At 36.7% G+C, this 19,222-nt stretch overlaps 1 protein-coding gene across 1 annotated transcript; it reads left to right on the top strand.

Moving 5' to 3' along the window:
• Window positions 1-17,322: 17,322 nt before the first annotated feature.
• LOC147381562 (uncharacterized) lies at window positions 17,323-18,115 on the top strand. Its single transcript, XM_086430265.1, has 2 exons — window positions 17,323-17,470; window positions 17,562-18,115. The coding sequence occupies exons 1-2, from the start codon at window positions 17,402-17,404 to the stop codon at window positions 17,952-17,954; spliced, it is 462 nt and encodes a 153-aa protein (XP_086286391.1). The 5' UTR covers window positions 17,323-17,401; the 3' UTR covers window positions 17,955-18,115.
• The last annotated feature ends 1,107 nt before the right edge of the window (window positions 18,116-19,222 follow it).

Below are 19,222 nucleotides of genomic sequence, written 5' to 3'. Positions count from 1 at the left end.
ACTTGAAGATGAGAACGCCTTTGTTTTTTGGGAGTTGTTTTTTCCACACCAATTTTTACTAAGTGCTACATGCGTTTGTGTTTTAGTAAAAATAAAAAATAAAAAATAAGGAAGAAGTGAGTCGTGTGTTACAGCTAGCAACATAAAAAATTGATTGTCTATGTGATGGCAGCAGCTGAAATCGCCTCGACTCGACCTTTGGGTAAAATAGCAGATAGGGGTTCGATCTACGTATCTCGAGAATTTTTTTAAAGAATAGGGAGTCGCCACCTAGTTTAGGTCTAGGAACCAAAATTAACTCCAAATGGTTATGGGACAGTCCGCGGATTAGAGAGATGGGTAAGGGGTCAGGTTACGGATTTCGAAAAGTGTTAGGCATCGAACCTGCCTGATCAAGATGATCAGTCTCTACTACTATCCAAAAATATCATATGGTCAACATTCAAAGATTAAAAGTCAAACTAGGGTTCAATCATCATCAAATCACATCGGATTTACTAAACAAATCTTAGCTACGAGAATTACACGATTTCTCGAATTTCACATTAAGAAAATCCACGATTTAATGAGGCATACATGGCACCAAAAATAATTGATCAATTCGATCATATTTTCAACAATATGAAATCGATTTTCAATACTACGTATATAAGATTAGTGAATTGGCTCATTGACGATATTTTATCAAAGAGATTCGATTTTTGAACCGTCACGTGCATTAAATTAGTGAGTTTTTGAATCCATAAATTTTTTTGTCAAATAAATCTTGATTTTTGAAATGTCATGTGTCTTAAAATCAATGTGTCAACTCACATGCCCGATTTTATAGAAAATCTCAATTTGAAATATCCAATGCATACAAAAAAATCAGTGAATCGACTCATGCGTCCATTTCGTGGAAAAATTCAACTTTAAATTTTCAATGTACACAAACTTAGTGGTTCAACTCGATAATTTTGATTGAAGAAAATTTTTTAATTGTCACGTGCATCGAAATTAGTGAGTTAACTCACACATTTATTGATAAAAAAGATTCGATTTTTGAATTGTCACGTGCATATCAAATAAATCTATCAACATTTATCAAAGAAACTCGATTTTTGAAATGCCACGTGTATTAAAATCAGTGGGCCAACTCGTTGTTCAATTTCATAGGAAATTTTGGTTTTCAATGCATATGAAAATCAGCGAGTTGACTCATTGATTTTCATTGAGAAAATCGATTTCTTAATTTGTCATGTATTCAAAAATTCATGAGTTGATCAATGCCAATATTAATGAGTTAACCCAATTTGATATTAGCGAATTGAGAAAATCGATTTTTTGATTTTCGTGTATTCAAAAATTCATGAGTTGATCTATTCCAATATTTACGAATTGGCTAAAAAAATCGATGAATCTACTTGATAATATGAACACCCAATGAGCCGATCCACCAACTTGATATATGCAAGTTAATTCAATCAATCTAAAAAATGGACAAATCGATCCATTAATAGTTTGGAATTGTAAAGATTACCATGACGCCACGCATACCTCAAAAATCGGTGAATTGATTCAAATGCATTAAAAATGCGGTCAAGAATGAAATAAATAAATACAAATAAAAATAAAAATAAATAAAAAAAGGCATAAAAAAAAATTCTCCTAACCTATCAATAAACAAATTAATAACATACATATTCTCCTATCCTATTGATATGTGAAAATAAACGAAAAAATAAAATAAAATAAAATAAAATTTTTGAAAGAAAAAAAAAATGGAAACGCATCTAAAAAAAAAATATTTAAACCGATGTATATGCGAAGATAAATAAATAAGAAAAACATAGAAACATTATTATAAAAAAAAAAGTAAAATATAAAAAAGATTAAAAAAAAAAACTTACTTATAGCATGAATCAATATCGAATGGATTCATTCAGGTCCAATTCGGTGACTCGCGAGTACTTGCTATTACAGGTACACAAGAAACAAAAATAGAGAGAGGGAGATCCGCATGGGCGTTGCAATGGTACTACAACTATGTCTTAAAAGAGTATGGGCTGCTGTGATGGACTATAAAGAAGGTGAAGGTGAGCTCGTTTCTACTATGGAGGAGGTGGAGCATGAGAAAGATATCATCTAGAGAGTTTCAACCACAAACGTTTGGAGAGTTTCAGCCAAAAAACGCGTAGGAGGGAATAGTAGAAACATGGGAGAGGAGTGTGTAGAGAGCTTGTAGAGAATGTGGAGAGTCTGTGAGAAAGAAAGGCATAGATAGGGGGCTGCTGTGTGGAGTCTGAACTAGAGAGAAATATGAGGAACAGAACGTGGAGAGTGAGAGAGAGAGTGACAATGGTGACTGATATTGGATGGTCTGGAGAGGGAGAAAAGAGAGCAAAACATGGGTCTGTGAAGGAGAAAAATGTCAGCCAAAAAAAGAGCCTATTGGTTGGGTTGAAGAGAATGGGAAGAAGGAGGAAAGTGGTTGCTGATTTTAGGACGTTTTGAGAAGAAGAGAGGGTTGTGGTTGTTGTTGTTGCGGTGGAGAGTTGGAAACAAGGAGAGACTGTCCAGAGAGAGAGAGGGATGTGGAAAGGCTGTATCCACACGTAGAGGGTAGGGGTCTGAGAGAGAATGCTGAGGGAGAAGAAGATGATGGTTTTTTCTTTTTTCAATGGCTGTTGATTTTTCTTTTTAATAGCTGCTCGTTTTTTCTCCTAATGGCCTCTCGTTCTCCTTTTTAATGGCTGCTCGTTTTTTCTCCTAATGGCCACTCGTTCTCCTTTTTAATGGCTACTCGTTTTTTCTCCCAATGGCCTCTCGTTCTCCTTTTTAATGGCTCCCCCCTTACCTTCAATCTGCTGGTTTTTTTTTATAGTTAAGAGAATGAGAGATGGAAGTAGTTGGGGGAGTGGTTAGTTATGGAGAGATGGGAGAAGAAGTGGAGAAGAAAGAGGGAGAGAGGGTTGAGGACATTGGAGAGGGGAGAAGAAGAGGAGTTGAAGACGTGGCTGCTTTGTGGGTGAAGAGAGCAGTTGGAGAAGAAGAAGAGGAACATGTGGGGAGAGGGGATGCGTTGGAGAAGAAACGTGATTTTTTTTATTTTTTTATTTTTGAAATTTTTTTATTTTTTTATTAAATTTTATTTTTCTTTTAATAGAATGAGGGAGGGATCCCACGCTACTCGTACTATGGTAGTCTATTGTCGTTGAATTCTAATTGGTTGATTTGATTTGAATTTCGAAATTGTCGACAGTTTGATTTGAATTTAATGTTTTAATTTGAATTTGCATTGGTTTGATTTCAATTTGCTTTTAAATTTTGATTATTCGATTAAATTTTAATTTAAATTTTGATTTTAATATTGGTTGTTTGTCGATTTGATTTTGTTTCGATTGGTTGATCGATTCGATTTACTTTTTTTTTTTAATTGGTTAAATGATTTTTTTAACTTGATTTGATTTTGATTTTGAATTTTAATTGCGATTGGATTTTGTCGATATTTTAATTTAATATTTAAGTTTGATGTTTAAATTTTGATTTTGATTTTGATTTTGTATTTTAATTGACATTTAATTTGATTTTAAATTGTTGTTACATTTTGAATTTTAATTTGATTTTGATTAAATTTTAGTTTAATTTTCAATTTGAATCTTATTTTGATTTTTGGTTTAAATTTGTTTTGAATTTTAATTTAGTTTCTTGGTTGGATTTTTGTTTGATTTTCGATTTGAGTTTTATTTTCCTAGGCAAAAAGGATTAGGGTCTCTATATTAGAGTTGGATATTGAGGGGTATTTTGGTCTTTTGGAGATTTTTACAGATTTTTCTTGAACTTCTCTGTTTTTATCGATTTGGGTCCCATTAGACTTAAAATCACATTTTGAGTACAATGGAGGTACTTTTGAGATTTTTCGGAGGTCTGAGGTATATGAGGGGTATTTTCGTCATTTTGATGATCTTTTTTACAAATTTTTATAAATTTCTCTGTTTTCGTCGATTTGGGTCCCGTTAGACTCGAAATCACATTCTGAGTGCAATGGAGGTACTTTCGAGATTTTTCGGAGGTCCGAAATTTATGAGGGGTATTTTCATCATTTTTGTGATTTTTCAGATTTTCAGCGTGAGGTTTCTTTTGGTCACCGTGTGAGTATTTCCAAGTTCCAAAATTATATTTTCCTAGTGTAGCAAAGTCTCTAAGTTGTCGAACTGTGTAGCGAACCTAAGCGTACGTGCTTGCTAAATTGGATGTAAGGTATAGCAATCCTAAGCGTGCGTAAATTTCTATGTCGATTCGTGACGAGTAAAAAGACTAAAAACAGAAGGGATCAAGCAGTACTCACAAGCCTTCGAGTTCTTTTATGTTCATCATTAGGAATCCATAACAATCAGGTGATGAATTGTCGAAATAGACAGATGCAAAAATGGGGTGTCTATAGCAGCATATGTAAAAAAAAAAGTGTGATTTGTGTGTACTAGTGAAAAAAGAGATTGCTAAAAAAAAATAAAAACAAGATTTCTTTTCTGGGTTTCATCCTAATCAAAAGGAATTTTAAAATGGATATCTCCTCTAATACATCGGGGATCAAGGGAAGAATTCAGTTCGGTCTGTGTTGTTCTTCGAGAATCTCTATTTCTACAAACCTCTCTTGTTAAAAATTGTTGTTTCGAGTCTTTTGATTATAGCCCGTAGACTTTCACGTGTTGATTGAATATGTCTCTTATGAGGATGCTCTCAAGTTAAAAGGCACTATGGTCACACCAATTTTACTTGGAGCACATTATATAATGATGTTGGTCAATACTTCCCTTGATTATGAATGTTTAAGTCGGTGTGACAATAGGATTTTTTTTTAGGCCGTGTTTTTAGTTTTTTTTAGTAGTAATAGTTAAAAAAAAAAAGGAGTCATAACTTCTTATTTCAACAATCGACATTCTATCTCCAATTTAATATTCATATAAATCTCAAATTATTTTTGGTCGCCCAGAGTGACCCTAGATTGGACCAAGAAAAAAAAATCATTTTGTTTGGATTCAAAAAAATAAAATCTTTGTGCTTGTTGCAATGTTGGATCAAATTGATTTCATTGATTGCTCATCTAATATGCCATGATATCTACATTTTGATGTGCATGCTTTGATCTTAATCTTGATGTGATAAATTGTGTGGTTAGTATTTATGTGATATTCATGTTTTGACAGTTTGATCTGGCCCACGGGCCTATTTATCTGAAAAGGCCCCGGGTACACCCCACCCTATTTTGTACACACCACTGCATGTTTATTGCATTGCACGCTTGCATGTCCCTATTAGCCATCGTGGCACTAGTGCGTGGACCGATCTCCTCGGAGATGCAACGTCATTCATGAAAAGCACAACTCCAGTCACGTACCTAGGGTATATAAAACTGGGGCATCAGTACCATTCGATCAGGTGACACTGAAAGGTATATCGATGCACCCAGGTTGGAGCGACCTAAGCCTTTTGTCCTATTGTAAACCGCATAGTCACATGTCCCGATTGCTAACGTAATACTAGTATGTGGTCAGTCCCCTCGTGGGATGCTAAACCATTTATGAAAGCTACAACCCTAGACTCGTACCTATACGATATATCAAAGGTAATCTAAAGTTCACCAATTGCACTTCTTGATAAAAATCAATGCCGAAGCAAGATCCTGCCCCGCTGTACCCTACTGTACGAGTGGGATAGACTACGTCTATTCTAAACGAGAGGTATTTAAGAGGGCCCTCAACATCGTGCGCCACCTCTCAACTGGGGATTAAACTGGCTGTTTTTTGACTTCAGAGAAGTAGGTTGGAGTTTTAGATTATCACATATACGATATATCAAACCAAGTCACCATGTACCGTCTGATTGAGTACGCTCGAGAGGTATATAGGTGCACTTGGGCAATGGTGGCCAGATAAATTGCATTACACATAGTAAACCTAGAGTTTAGGAACCTTCCTATAGGTCACGACCCGAACCGACTATGGGTGTTCCTGGGTTGCTCTAATCAATCCAACCAATAGGTAAGTGGGTGGACCGATCCAGACCGTTCAAACTAGACCCGCAATATCAGTCCGATCCAATGTGTGAAATGTAAGTCAATTGTCACTATCGACAAATGCATCAAACTGATCAATACCAAATCAGTTGGACTAATTGGTTTCACTTTTAAAGATCCAGACCACTTTATATAGAAAGATTCGATCTTAGGATCAAATTAATTTGTCTAATCAAAGGTTCAATTCCAATCAGGGGTAGACCCGCGTCTAACCTTTCTCACTTTCTTGGTCACCATAGACTTATAGTGCATTTTGATTCGATATTTCCCATCGAACTTGGGCTATTATATATCAAAAATTTAATCATGTGGTTAAGAGTCAAACCTTTAGAGTCAATGGTTAACCTTGGTTTACTTCCAATCAGGTAATAATTGCTCCTGAACGTTCTAAACCACCATCTGTACCACTTTAGGTCCATGAAAAAAGTCGTCTTTCCAGAGTATCATTGTCAAATCCAAGGAGTCAGCCCTCGCCACAAAAAGAAACAAATACAATAGATGAAGCAACGCTCCATCAGATTTTGAAATCTTTTCAAGCAAAAATTATCACTTCTGTCTAGATACAAATTGAAGCCCTGAAGACTAAAAAGGAAAAAGATAAAGCTATAGAACCTCAAAATGTGTTTGACCTCGTCGGAAACCAAGAAGATGATTAATTACATGTCGACCCTATCTTAGCTCATCGAACAACCCAGGTTGAAACTACTTTGAAGAACATTAAAGACCCCGATGATCTTACTCTTGGATTAGGGGCAATGACGTTATTTCCCATAGTCCGTCTGTCGGAGAAGTCCATGATGCCAGACATGGAGAAGTTTGATGTGATTGGATGCCTTACGACTCACTTAAAAGTATATGTCGGCATCAGCAATCTCAGGATTTGAGTGAAGAACAAATGGCACAACTTTTTCAAAGAACCCTTACAGGTCCTGTGCTACGCTGGCTCATGTTATTGGATTCATCTCGGGTAAGAACATGGCATGAATTGATGAAGGAGTTTATTGGTTGGTATTCATTCAACATGGATATTGAACTCACAAGAAGAGACCTAGAAATTACTAAACAGAAGCTCAGGGAAACTTTCACTGAGTTCATTGCTCGATGGAGAGCTAAAGCCGTTCAATTGTGGGACTGACCTCAAGAGAAGGAACAAGTCAAGATCATCCTTAGGAATCTCACTTCAAATTATGCCAAGTACTTGATGCCTCAGTACCTTCCCACTTTTCAATCTCTCCTTGAGGCTAGAAATCAAGTTGAGGGTGCCTACTCTTCGAGACTTTTTAGTAACTCGTCTGAGTCAAAACCCAAACATTTCAAACAAAATATCAATTTCTTATAAGTGGCCAACACCTCTTTCGTACTATCTCCTCAAGCTACTCAGCCCTCACAAGTCAAGCCTAGGAGATAATTTGCCAATCTTGGATGTCTCTTAATGTTGCTTATAAAAAATTGATGAAAAGGGGATTGCTGACACCTTTACAATCTAAGCCTTTGCCTAATCATTTTCCTCCAAACATGGATAATGGGTAATTCTGTGAATTCCATCAGATGCCTGGTTATGTTCTTGACAGGTGTATTACTCTCCGTCATGCTATTCAAGACTTGATTGAATAAGGAAAGGTCACCATACCCGCTCCTACCGCACCCAATGTTAAAACTAATCACTTACCTACCTTTCAAAATCAACCTCCCCCTACTTTGAACCTGATATCCCTATTCAAATCCGAGTCGATTGACCTAATTTCCTTCATTTATTCAATCAGTCCTAACAGTGTACCCCCACCATGCCAAGATGAGCATATTTACCCCAAGGCAGTACCAGAACTAAATAACAGAGAGATTATTAAAGCATCGGGTTGTCCAGCAAATGACAAGCTTGAATTAGAATATGAAGAGATAGTAAAAGTAGGCAAGTTCAAGTCATCCATCAAAGATAACCGAAGTGGCATAGACCCTAGAATTGTGTCCCTCAATTCAGAATGATGTCGTCTTCTTAGTTTTTTTTTAGCTTCAATTGCATAAGTCTTTGAGTTCAGTTAGTTATCTTTAATTTTGGGCTTTAGTCAGGTTTGTCAGTTTATGTTTTTTTATATTCTAATAAATAAAGAAACTTTTGATTATCATGTATGCAATAATGATGTGAACATAAAATCTAACATGAGAAATGACTTAAAACTCATTTGTGATAAATATTGAAATTGAAGAGTACACTCAAGAAGTGTAAATTGGTGATATGAAAGAATAGTAAACTTACTTGAGAAATTCAACAACGTTCCTACATGGTCTCATGAGGATAGATTGTGTCAAAATAGATCAAGGCATAAAGTCGAGGCTGAATTTCAAAATCAAAGATTATCGGTTAAGAATCATGTAGTTGAAACCATCGACAAAGGTGCTAAGACCTACAAGTGGATCTACCATGTTTTTCACTCAAGAGAGAAGAGTTCTCATTCATAAAAAAAATAAAAGATTTTTTCAAGTTCTAGAAGAGTTGAATAGTCGAATACAGAAAACTCGATCATATTCGATTTCACAAAAGAAGACTGAAGAATATTCATTTTCAAAAGAAGACTTTACTTAACAGAGCAATCCAGATACTGAGTTCCTAAAACTTAGACCAAGTCAAGTAGTAATACATCAAAGAAGGCCTCCTTTGGTAGAATCATTTCCCTATCTTACCAAAAAAAAAAAAAGATAACTTTCTTTAGCCCCTCGCGGCCTCTAAAAAAATCAAATAGCCTGTTTCTTTCTAAACCACACCGACCAACCTCGGGAGGAAAGTCTAAGTATGAACTACGTTTTAACCTGATCCCAAAAGAAAAAGAAATATTTGGGGTACATAGGTAATCTGAGAAGTTATTTCAGGCTCGGTTACACAAAAAAATGTATTCTCTTAAGAAAAGTGACATCCAAAAGGAAAATCCCCTATTGAAAGGTTTAAAAGAAGAGAATGTCAAACTAAGGGCATTAAAAAAAATTGACAGAAAAGAAAAGAATGCCAAACTAGGGGCATTAGAAAAAAAGTGTCAAAATAATTTATAGAAAAGAATGACAAAAAAATAGAATTAGACTAGGGGCATTTTGGGAAGTCGAGCATTTTATCCTTTCTTTCTAAACCATGTCTTAAGCCCACCTATTAAGTCTTCCTGAATGCTAATTGACTCGGTTAAGGTGTAGGGAACCAAGAAGTTGTCGAGTTGAATATTCAAGATCATCGAGAAAAAAGAGAAGCTCGCTAAGTCGAAAACCTGAAAAGGTGACATAGGTAAAAGTTAGAGTATAACCATAAAAAGAAAGTCTACTAGGTTGAAAACCTGAAAAGGCGACCTAGGCAAAAATCAAGGCATCTTTAGAAAAAGAAAAGAATAATTCGCTAGGTTAAAAACGTGAAAAGGCAACCTAAGCAAAAATTAGGGCATTATCAAATGGGAGGCAAGGTCCCATCAAGAAGAAAAATTCAGAAGGAAGCTTGTACAGAAACTAGGAAATGCAGAACTATTCAAGCCACAACATTCATTTTTCAATCAAGAGCTCACATCCGACGAAGACAATGTTAAAGTCGAAAAAATCAGAAGTCATCTTGAACATTGTAAGATCTTCAAGAGTATGTTTACTCGTTCAAGTGTTCGTTAATGGAAGATGTAGAATCATCAACCACTTTGAAGAGAAAGATCTTCTATTATAATATTTATCAAGATTTTTAAGTCCAGCTCAAGCATTTTTCAAAAGAAATTTGAAAGAAAATGATCAATCCCTTATTACACATATGATAATCTTAAAAGTCTTAAATTTAAGGGAATGTCAGTTCTTTTATCTGTCATACATCAGAGTCTATATTTATCAAGTGTAATCCATTCCATCAGTCTCGTAGTCAAGTTCCAATTAAAGCCAACCTTGAAACTAGGGGTATTTTTTAAAGTCATTTAATTCCAAAATTTTGTTCTTAATCATATGATAAAAAGAAAAATCTTACTTAAAAGTCCGATGAAGTCCAATGATAATTATGAATCTAGATGCATGATAAGCCAATAAAGGCCCGATCTTTCAAATTTTGAGCTCGATTTTGAATCATAAAATGAATTAATAGGATTGTTTAAGTTCCTATAAATATAAACTTGAGAAACGTGGCATAGTAAGTTCGAGTCCGAGAAACTAGACTCCAAATTTTTTTGAATCATAGAATGAATGAATAGGATTGTTTAAGTTCCTATAAATCTGAGCCCGAGAAACGAGACTCTCATTTTTTTTAATCATAAAATTAATTAATAGGATGTTTAAGTTCCTATAAATCTAAGCCCGAGAAACGTAGCTTAGTAAGTTCGAGTCCGAGAAACGACACTCCAAATTTTTTTTGAATCATAGAATGAATTAATAGGATTGTTTAAGTTCCTGTAAACCTTAGCCCGAGAAGCATGGCTCTGATAAGTTCGAGTCCGAAAAACGAGACTCCAACTTTTTTTGAATCATAGAATGAATTAACAGGATTGTTTAAGTTCATTAGCCCGTGAAACGTGGATATAATAGGCTCGAGTCCGATAAACGAGAGTCAAACTTTTTCGAACTCTAAAAAAGAATTTCAAATAGGATTTAACGAAGTTCCTACAATGTTATGACACCAATTACCTCATTGTTCAACATTGTTATGATTGCTTTCATTGCATAAGCACATTTTAATTTTGAATTATTATTGTTAATGAGAGAAGATCTTTAGGACCTGACACATTTTTACTCAGTAAGCATCACACCATTGCACGCACGTGTACTTTTGCATTTGTCAGAGAGAATTTTCTAAAATTCAAGGATTTGACACCGTCAGAGAAATCTTTTAGTTCGAGGAGAGTTTTACCCTCAAGGATTTGAACGCCTCGACGAATTACTAAATCAGGCTGCAAAATGAACTGTCACTAGCTTTGGCGTTCGTATATCGCATTATCTATCAAATAGATTTGCTATCTAGTTTTCTTCAACCCTTTGCCAAAGAAAGGCATATGTAGATATCCCATTTTTGCATTCGCCTGATTAATCAACTCGTCAACCCGATTGCGACGGCTCCCAATAATGGATGGTTATTCCAATACTCTGTTTGTTATCAGATATGTTTTAAAAATTTGGATGAGGTATCTCAAGCAAACAAAACTGAAGAAACTACGCTACGCTAGGAAAATATAACCCCAAAAGCCTAAAAATCATCATTTTTCAGACAAAAAGAAGCTTCACGATAAAAATCACTAAAAAATGATCAAATTACCAAAATACCCCTAATCTCAAAACATCTCTAGAGCCTACATTACGCTTAGGAAAATACTTTCAAACACATAAAATAACAAATCGAAATCAAATAAATCATTTTACCAATTTTCACAAAATTTGACAAAATTACGAAAATGCCCCTAATAAAGTTCACGACCATTTCGCACAAAAAAATTCATAAGTAACACAAATCGATATTTCCATTGAATTCTTTACGAAAAATCGACTCCAAAACATCACAGAATATTGAAAAACGACTTTCAACAACACAAAAGTCCTCTTTAGGGGTAAAACGATAAATTTTCAATTTTAACAATTTAAAATTTTAAAATTAATAATTAAAATATTAATTAATGTAAAGTAAAATCCTAATTAAAATTAAAATTTCTTAAGTCAAAGTCAATCAAAGAAGACTTAAGTCAAAACCCTAAAGTCAAGTCAATCAAGTAAGACTTAAGTCAAAATCCTAAAACTTAGTCCATCAAGAAAGACTTAAGTCAAAACTCTAATTAAAACCCTAATTTAAAGAAACCTAGTCAAATCTAATAAGACCAAAGTCAAACCTTAACTTTAAAAGAATTTTAATTAAATACTAACTCTATCTAAAATAATTCTAATCAAATACTCTATCTAAAATAATTCTAATCAAACACTAACTCTATCTAAAAGAATTATAATTAAACACTAACTCTATCTAAACAGCACCTAAAAAATCTATAAATAGGGACCTCTACAACCTATTTTCGTAGGTCAAAATAAACCCTAAGAAAATGAGGTCAAAAAGCTTCCTTAGCATTTCCTAAACCCTAATTTTGAAGTCCTAACTCCTTACCTAATATCCATACCCCAACTTTAGCTCAAAAAATACTTAGAAATCCTTCAAAAATACCAAGAAATCCATAAATAAATTAGAAAAATTCATATCTAAGAAGGAGGTACTTCGTTTTGGAGATCTGAAGCGAATCCGGTGACAGAATGAAGTAAGGAATATTAATTAAGGGATCTCTCCGCCAGATCTGAGGGAACAAAATCGTTGCGTTCGTAAAGGTAAATATTTTTTTTATTATTATTGTTTAGGTCTTTTTAGCAATGTAGTCTTCTTGAAAAATAGTAGAGACCGGCATTTGTCAAGCGGGGTTGGTACCTAACACCTTCCAATCCCGTAACGTGATCCCCGGACCCGGAGTTTCTTTTGTAGATTAGTGTTATTTGCCTTTTTAGAGTCAATGCTCAGTTCTTAGACAGTAATAACTAGGTGGCGACTTCCAAACCTCAAAAATCAAAAGCGGATTCGTGCACCCCACGGATCAAGGGCGTTTTCACTAGACTGAGCTAAAGGATCTGATGTTATCGCAAGATTCAATTCTAAGGTAGCACCAGCCTCTAGAAGATCTCCAGAAGTCCGATCAAGGATAACATGGGGTTCCCTTCCTCGTCCAGCTAGAAAGGGGGATACGCCCAAGACATTCGGTATAGGGAACATTCTTGACAGGAGATACCAAAGGAGCATCGTCAATGTACCCTTTATCATCCCCTTTATCTTCCTCTTCTTCATATTAAAGTCGAGCAGCCTCAAAACCCTCATAATAGGTTTGTGTAGAAGCCTCCTCTACCAGCCAAGAGTATTGGGCTTATAGTTTCCCTAAAAGCTTCTTGGTTTTAGCCACATCCTCTTTAGCCTGAGCAGCTCTGGCTGAGTCAACACTTGTTCTCAGAAAACTCAGTTCGAGATCCTGTTGTTGTACTTTATTTTGGAGTTCCACTAGCTCTGCATCTGTCCGTTGCACTTTCTCTTTGTTGCCAGTCAGTTCTAGTTGGAGAACATCTTGGAGATCTGTTAGTTTCTTATTAGAGGCCTCCAAGACAAGGTTGCCCTTGGAGAATTTGGGCCAAATTTGCTTTCATTTCCTTTGTAGCCTCCCAAGAAAATTGGCTAAAAGATGCTGCTCAGCTTGAAGCGTAATTATTTTCTCTCCCTACTCTCTAGTCAGGATAGCTGTCTGATTCTCAACTTCACGTTATTTCAGAAAGGCTAAAGTCCCATAAACATGAGCCTACGAAACAAGGGAATAGTATAAGTACACATAAATGATGAAGCAAATAACAGATCAGAAAGAGCAGAAGTTACCTGGTGAAGGCTGTGGGTAAAATCACCAAAGCCCAGGTCAGCGTTAGTCCGGTCAACAATGTCCCAATCCATGAAAGAGTAGGGAGACAATGGTAACTGGATCTTTCACCCCGCAACCTTTATTGTAAAAGTGGCAAGGGGGCCAAAAAATGTTGTTCTCGTTCCCATCCCGGAGGAAGGCCCCATGACCCATCCAGGCAAAGGCGACTGCTTCTAGAGGAGTTTTGTGAAGTGAATGACCCTCGTGCTCAGACTCTTCTAGAGGAGAGGGACTTCTCAAGCTTTTCCTGACCAGCCGGTGCCTCTTCAGCGGCTGAAGCTCAGGAGCAGGGTTGTCTTCCCTAGAGGTGGCAAAACTCTGTTCTGCCTGCATCTGAGTCTCCGTAGGAAGTTCCATAGAAACAACTACAACACTAGTAGTAGCATCAGTAGCAATCACAGTAGAAATAGAAGCAGAAGTAGAACCAAGTGCAGCAGGCTTCCCAGGCACCACAGCTAGTTGATTAGCTTATCTAGAAGTCTGACTCCTTTTCTTCTTTCGCCTCTTGGCTAGGATAGCGAGATGAGCAGTCCTGATGGCAGCGGAACATGAAAGCGGTAACTTTGAAAGATTGATGTCCATCATGTCGGAGGACCCTAACAAAATCCTAGAAGGGGGATAGTCTGAACCAGAATGGATCAAACTTTTCAAACCCTGCCCACCCGAAGAAGAATGAGTCGAATCACTAGGATCCCATCGTCGTGGGGGAGGTCGAAAGGGAGTAGAGGCAACTTGGAATGGATCAAGATCTTCCACGGACCGCCTAACTTGGCTAAAGGGGACTCGTCGTGCAAGTGGCCGTTGGGCGTCAACAAAGAAATCTTCCACCACTGCCCCCTCTACAACCCTGGTTCTGAGGTCCACTGCCACAAGCCTCCAATCTTTGGATGCTCTACATTGTTCCTTCTTAGCCTCCAAAGGAACCAAGATGAAAAAGTCTATGAAAGAAGCAACGAAACAGTTAAAAAAGCAAGGCAAATTTTGAATATGGCAAAGAACAGAACACAGCAAACAACTTCAAGATAGTATTACCCTAGGTTTTTATGCCACCCTTTATTAGAACTAGGGAGAGAGGAAATCAGTGCCACCGTTGCACTCTTGAAGGACAACGAGTAATGTCTCGGCCATTGGAGGATGGCCATCAGGTTGTACCGGGTAAGGAAGTTGTTGAGGGGTAATGCCCATCTTTTCTGCAGCCTCCACAAGACGATAGAAGTTCCCGGACATTTCGCCAGGGACCCGGTTTATCTTAATACCTCTCTTAGGAAGGTAGAGAGAGGAAAACTAAGGCCAACCTTAATTTGGTAAGCATAGACAAGGATTTCTCTTTGGCGGCATTCGCTAGGGGCATCAGAGTCTCTGCTAACTCCAATGTGCACGAAGGTAGGAATATACAGACTCCGTCGAAGTTGAGACACCATGACAGCCATTGGAAAGATAAGAACGTAAAATAAAGTGGACAGAAAGAAAAAATTACCTCAGTGTGAAAGATGTAACTGTAGCAGCGAAGTAGAAAGAGAAATAGAGAGTCTTCATAGAAAAGTGTAGAGTCGAGTTTGTAGAGTTTTAGCACGATAACAAGTGAAGAGTGCACTAAGTTCCCTATTTATAAGAAAAGGCAAAGGAGCACGTACGCCTAGAAGGAGAACTTGAGCTCAGTTGAAACATTGCGAGATTAGGGGTAGTGCAAAAAACATTAGGACATGTGGACGGGCACAGATGCTGTCAAAGAAGATTCAAAGCGACGTCACATTGAATGCGGCGATTCGAAAATAGCAGATGCAATTATGAAGAAGCGAAGTAGCCAATCAGAAAGTAGAATTAAGTCTCAAGGAGACGAAAAAATCCTCGTCTCCTCGAGAGGGGGTAATTGTAGAGGAAAATAATTATGAGTTAATCTAAACTGTACACGTGTCCAAATCGGCTAAGTGGTACTAGGCACAGAACAATGTGTGGGGCACAGCCTTGCAAGCAGGGCAGGTCAGAGCGGGGACCTCCCTAGTCTGGCTGGCAGGGTAGCATAGGGATAAGCTAGTCCAAGCCTATCAAGCAGGGCAGGCCAGGTCATGAGAAAATCATAAACTATTGCATGCACGCCAATCCCGAAGATCCCAGAAGAGATCTTTGTAGATAAGTACGATTGATCCAGAAGATCTCGATTAGGTAAACAACTCTGCAGAGTTAGTGGAGATCCCATTATTACTGCCTATAAAGGAGAAAACCCTATGGGTGGTGAGGGATGATAAATAATAAAGGAAGCACTATTGAGAGGGATCTTTCTGGGGAGATTAAAGTCTATCCAGTACTAAGGTATATAGCTCTGCTTCTATAACTTGAGTATTGGAGTGATTTTGGCAGGTATCACGTCACTGCGAGAAGGGAGGTGCTAGGAACGACTTCGGATCAGTACGATTGGACCCATCGTAGCAGTCCACGGGATTTTGACCGCACAATAATTATTATTATTATTATAGGACTAAACCCTATAAAGACAATTGATTAAATGATGGTTTAGATTTGAAGAAAGTAAAGAATTTACTTATATTATGTTAGAGATAAGAGAATTGTCCAAAAGAAATTTAGCTATTGGAAGAGATAAAGTTTGTGGATTTTGGTGGTTAGGATCTGGGGTAATCATTCGGTATCCTTTTGGGTGGGTGCGAAGAGAATTGGATAATATTATATGAATTACGTGTGTGCCATGAGAAATATGTATTTGGGTATAATGAGTAAGTGAGTACCATGAGTCATTTAATTATGGGCAAATAAAGAGCCCTATCTATTGTTGCAAATGTCACATTGGAGACTATCTACTATTACATGAAAATTGGAAAATTGTACTGTAAAATTCAATGAGACAAGACCCATGAATTTTAGAAACGAAATTTTGATGGCCTTGGGCTGTTGTAACTTTTGATATTCCTTAGATTCGACGGCTTAGAGACATCGAAGTTCTCTTATCCTCCATTAATTCGATGATTTCGACCTATCAAAAGAAAAAAAATTCAACATTGAAAATTTTGACATCATGGTCTATCAATTTTTACAAAATTCGATAGTCTTGGGCCTTCGAATATGAGCTTTTTTCACGTTGGGTACCTTAGGTCTAAGCCCTTTTTCTTTCATTTAATCTGGTTTTTTTGTTTTTTGAGTCATGATCCAAAAGAGTGCCTGGCTCCTATAATAATATATGATGTCTACGTGACATGTTTTGATTTAAAATTAAACACATTGGGCTGCGAACAATGTAGAAAAAGGCTTGATTAGGAATTAATATGTTTGAAAATCCAATCAAAATGTGACACGTAGATATCATTCTTATTTTATAAGAATGAGAAATCTTAGTTGATCCTGACTTACTTATTTTCTATTAGAATTGTGATAATCTGACTTACCCATATGACATACTCAATTGATACTTCCGACGTGATAGGCTTGAAAATCGCATATCTGCTCTTTGGAATACAAAATTATATTTTTCTATGGAGAAATCGTAATTCTGTAGAGTGAGGGGAGTAGATCTATAATTTTGCCCCGGTCACATCTGGGGTGTTGATTGAGTATGCCACGTGTATTAGTCAGATTGTCACGACTCTTTTTTTTTTTTTTTTTTTTTCAAGTATTTATTCCCCCAAAGACTTTAATGGTTTGCGAACATGGGTGGCCTTTATCATGTCGGTAATGAAGACAATCTACGTTTTGGAGATGGATCAAAGTCAACTAATAGATGTTATTGACTGAGAGCGCAATATCCAAAACCATTTGCGCAATATCAAACTAATTGACTCACTTATAATCGCCCTTTCTATTATAATATAATATAATTTAATATAATATATTATTATCCCAACAACTGCATGAAGGCTATATAAATAAGTCACTTCGCTTCTTCTTTCCTCTCATCTTCACCCCTTCAGCCCATTGAGTAATGGAAAGAGTCGCACATATACTCCTATTTCTGCTCGTCACAGCGACTGCCTCCACGTTCAATGCTCAAGTAATAATAAGAACATTCTCATTGTTTTTTAATTAGTTAGTTGGTTGCAATCTCTATAACATGATCTGGGACTTTTTTTTATTACTTGCAGGTGAAGAAGGAATGCGAGTATGTAATGGTGGTGAGCACTGGTCCATCTAAGGGACCAACATACAAACTTAAGGTGATTATAGAAGCAATTGGCGGTGAAAACATCAATACTACCAATGTTGTCAAGAAGTGGGGCAACATGGGTAGTAAGCATACATACTTCTTACCCAACTCCGTGGATATATTTAAAACCTATGGACCTTGTCTGGAAGCTAATTTCTGCAACATTTTGATTGCCGGGAAGAAAGGAGAGCTCAAGCCTCACTGGTATATAAACAACATCACCGTCTCTACCAAGGGTGATGGTGTCAATCGAATGAAAACTTTTAGTTTCCTTTTGGATCATGAGGTTGCATACACCAATCCTCCTGTGAGTTATGGGGAGTGCCCCTGATTTGTAATTAGATGAATCGGGACTTGTGTTTAGTGATGTCTCACCCCAATATGGAATCTGGGATCATCTTTTAATAAAACATTTGCTTCAAACTGTTTGTCGACCAGGCACTACTTATGTCTTATTCAAAATATTGAAGTTCGTTATATGAATTGTATTTCATCTATTGGATGGATTATATTAATAAAAAAAAATCAATAAGATCCATTACGACTTTGGTGAGTTGACTTGTTACTTGAGATTGATGTTTGCTCTGTTACATGATGCAAAGCATGAAATTCACTATCAATAAACTCGTCAAGTAATTCTTTACTATTTTTTCAAAATTTGGACTATAACCTTTTGCCACGAGTCGAGATTTGTGACGAGAATTGGTTCAATCCGAATTTTTCTTTAATTTGAATATTCATTTGCAATCAATCACCTTGTGATTTTTTTTTTGGGGTGGGGGGGGGGAGGAATTGGAATTTAAGTACCCTGATATCGAAGAGCAGTGAACTCTTCTGACATTGCCAATCCCCGAGGCTTTGGCTTGATAGCTTCAGAAAAGTTTTGGGGTTCACTATGTTCTGATATTGTAGAACTAGAACTGTGGCTGAACAAAGAAAGATGAGCGTTTCTTTTGATAATACTTACTTTTGACCGAGTAATTAACCATGGGATGGTTAGCTGAACCAACATTAATAAGATGGTCTTCCACGGTGGATGAGCATTTAATGAGAGTGTAGGTGACCTATGAGTGGAGGTTACATTAGGGGAGATAGGGGCTGTTGGTGGTGTACGACTATGAATGGAGGGTATATTAGAAGAGGTAGAAGTAGTAGGTGATGTAGGCCTAGGGTTTAGGGGAATGATTTACAAGGATGTATTATGGATCTGATTTGGTGAAGGAGGATGAGACTTAACAGTTGGTGGAATTGGCCAAATTGGATGAGAAAAAGTAGGAACCTTGGGATTAGAACTTGAAGATGAAGCAAAAGGAAAATTTTCCTCAATAAACTTTACATAACGTGAATGGTAGATCTTGTTGGAAGAAATGTCAAGACATCCATATCCCTTGTAGGTGGAACAGTATCCTAAAAAGACACATGATGAAGAACGAGGTTCTAGTTTATGTTTGCGATATGGGCACAACCAAGGGAAACAAATGAGACCCAACAGAGTATAATCTAGTGTAGTAGAAAATAATTTTTCATATGGGAATTTACCGTTCAAGGAGTGTGATGGAAGTCTATTGATTAGGAAAACTGCCGTACAAAATGCATCTC

Source organism: Akebia trifoliata, unplaced genomic scaffold (genome assembly GCF_017979445.1).
Source record: "Akebia trifoliata isolate Shusen 1 unplaced genomic scaffold, ASM1797944v1 Contig00354, whole genome shotgun sequence".
NCBI lineage: Eukaryota > Viridiplantae > Streptophyta > Magnoliopsida > Ranunculales > Lardizabalaceae > Akebia > Akebia trifoliata.
The sequence above is the reverse complement of the archived record's forward strand: the minus strand, read 5'-3'. Positions and strand labels throughout refer to the sequence as shown.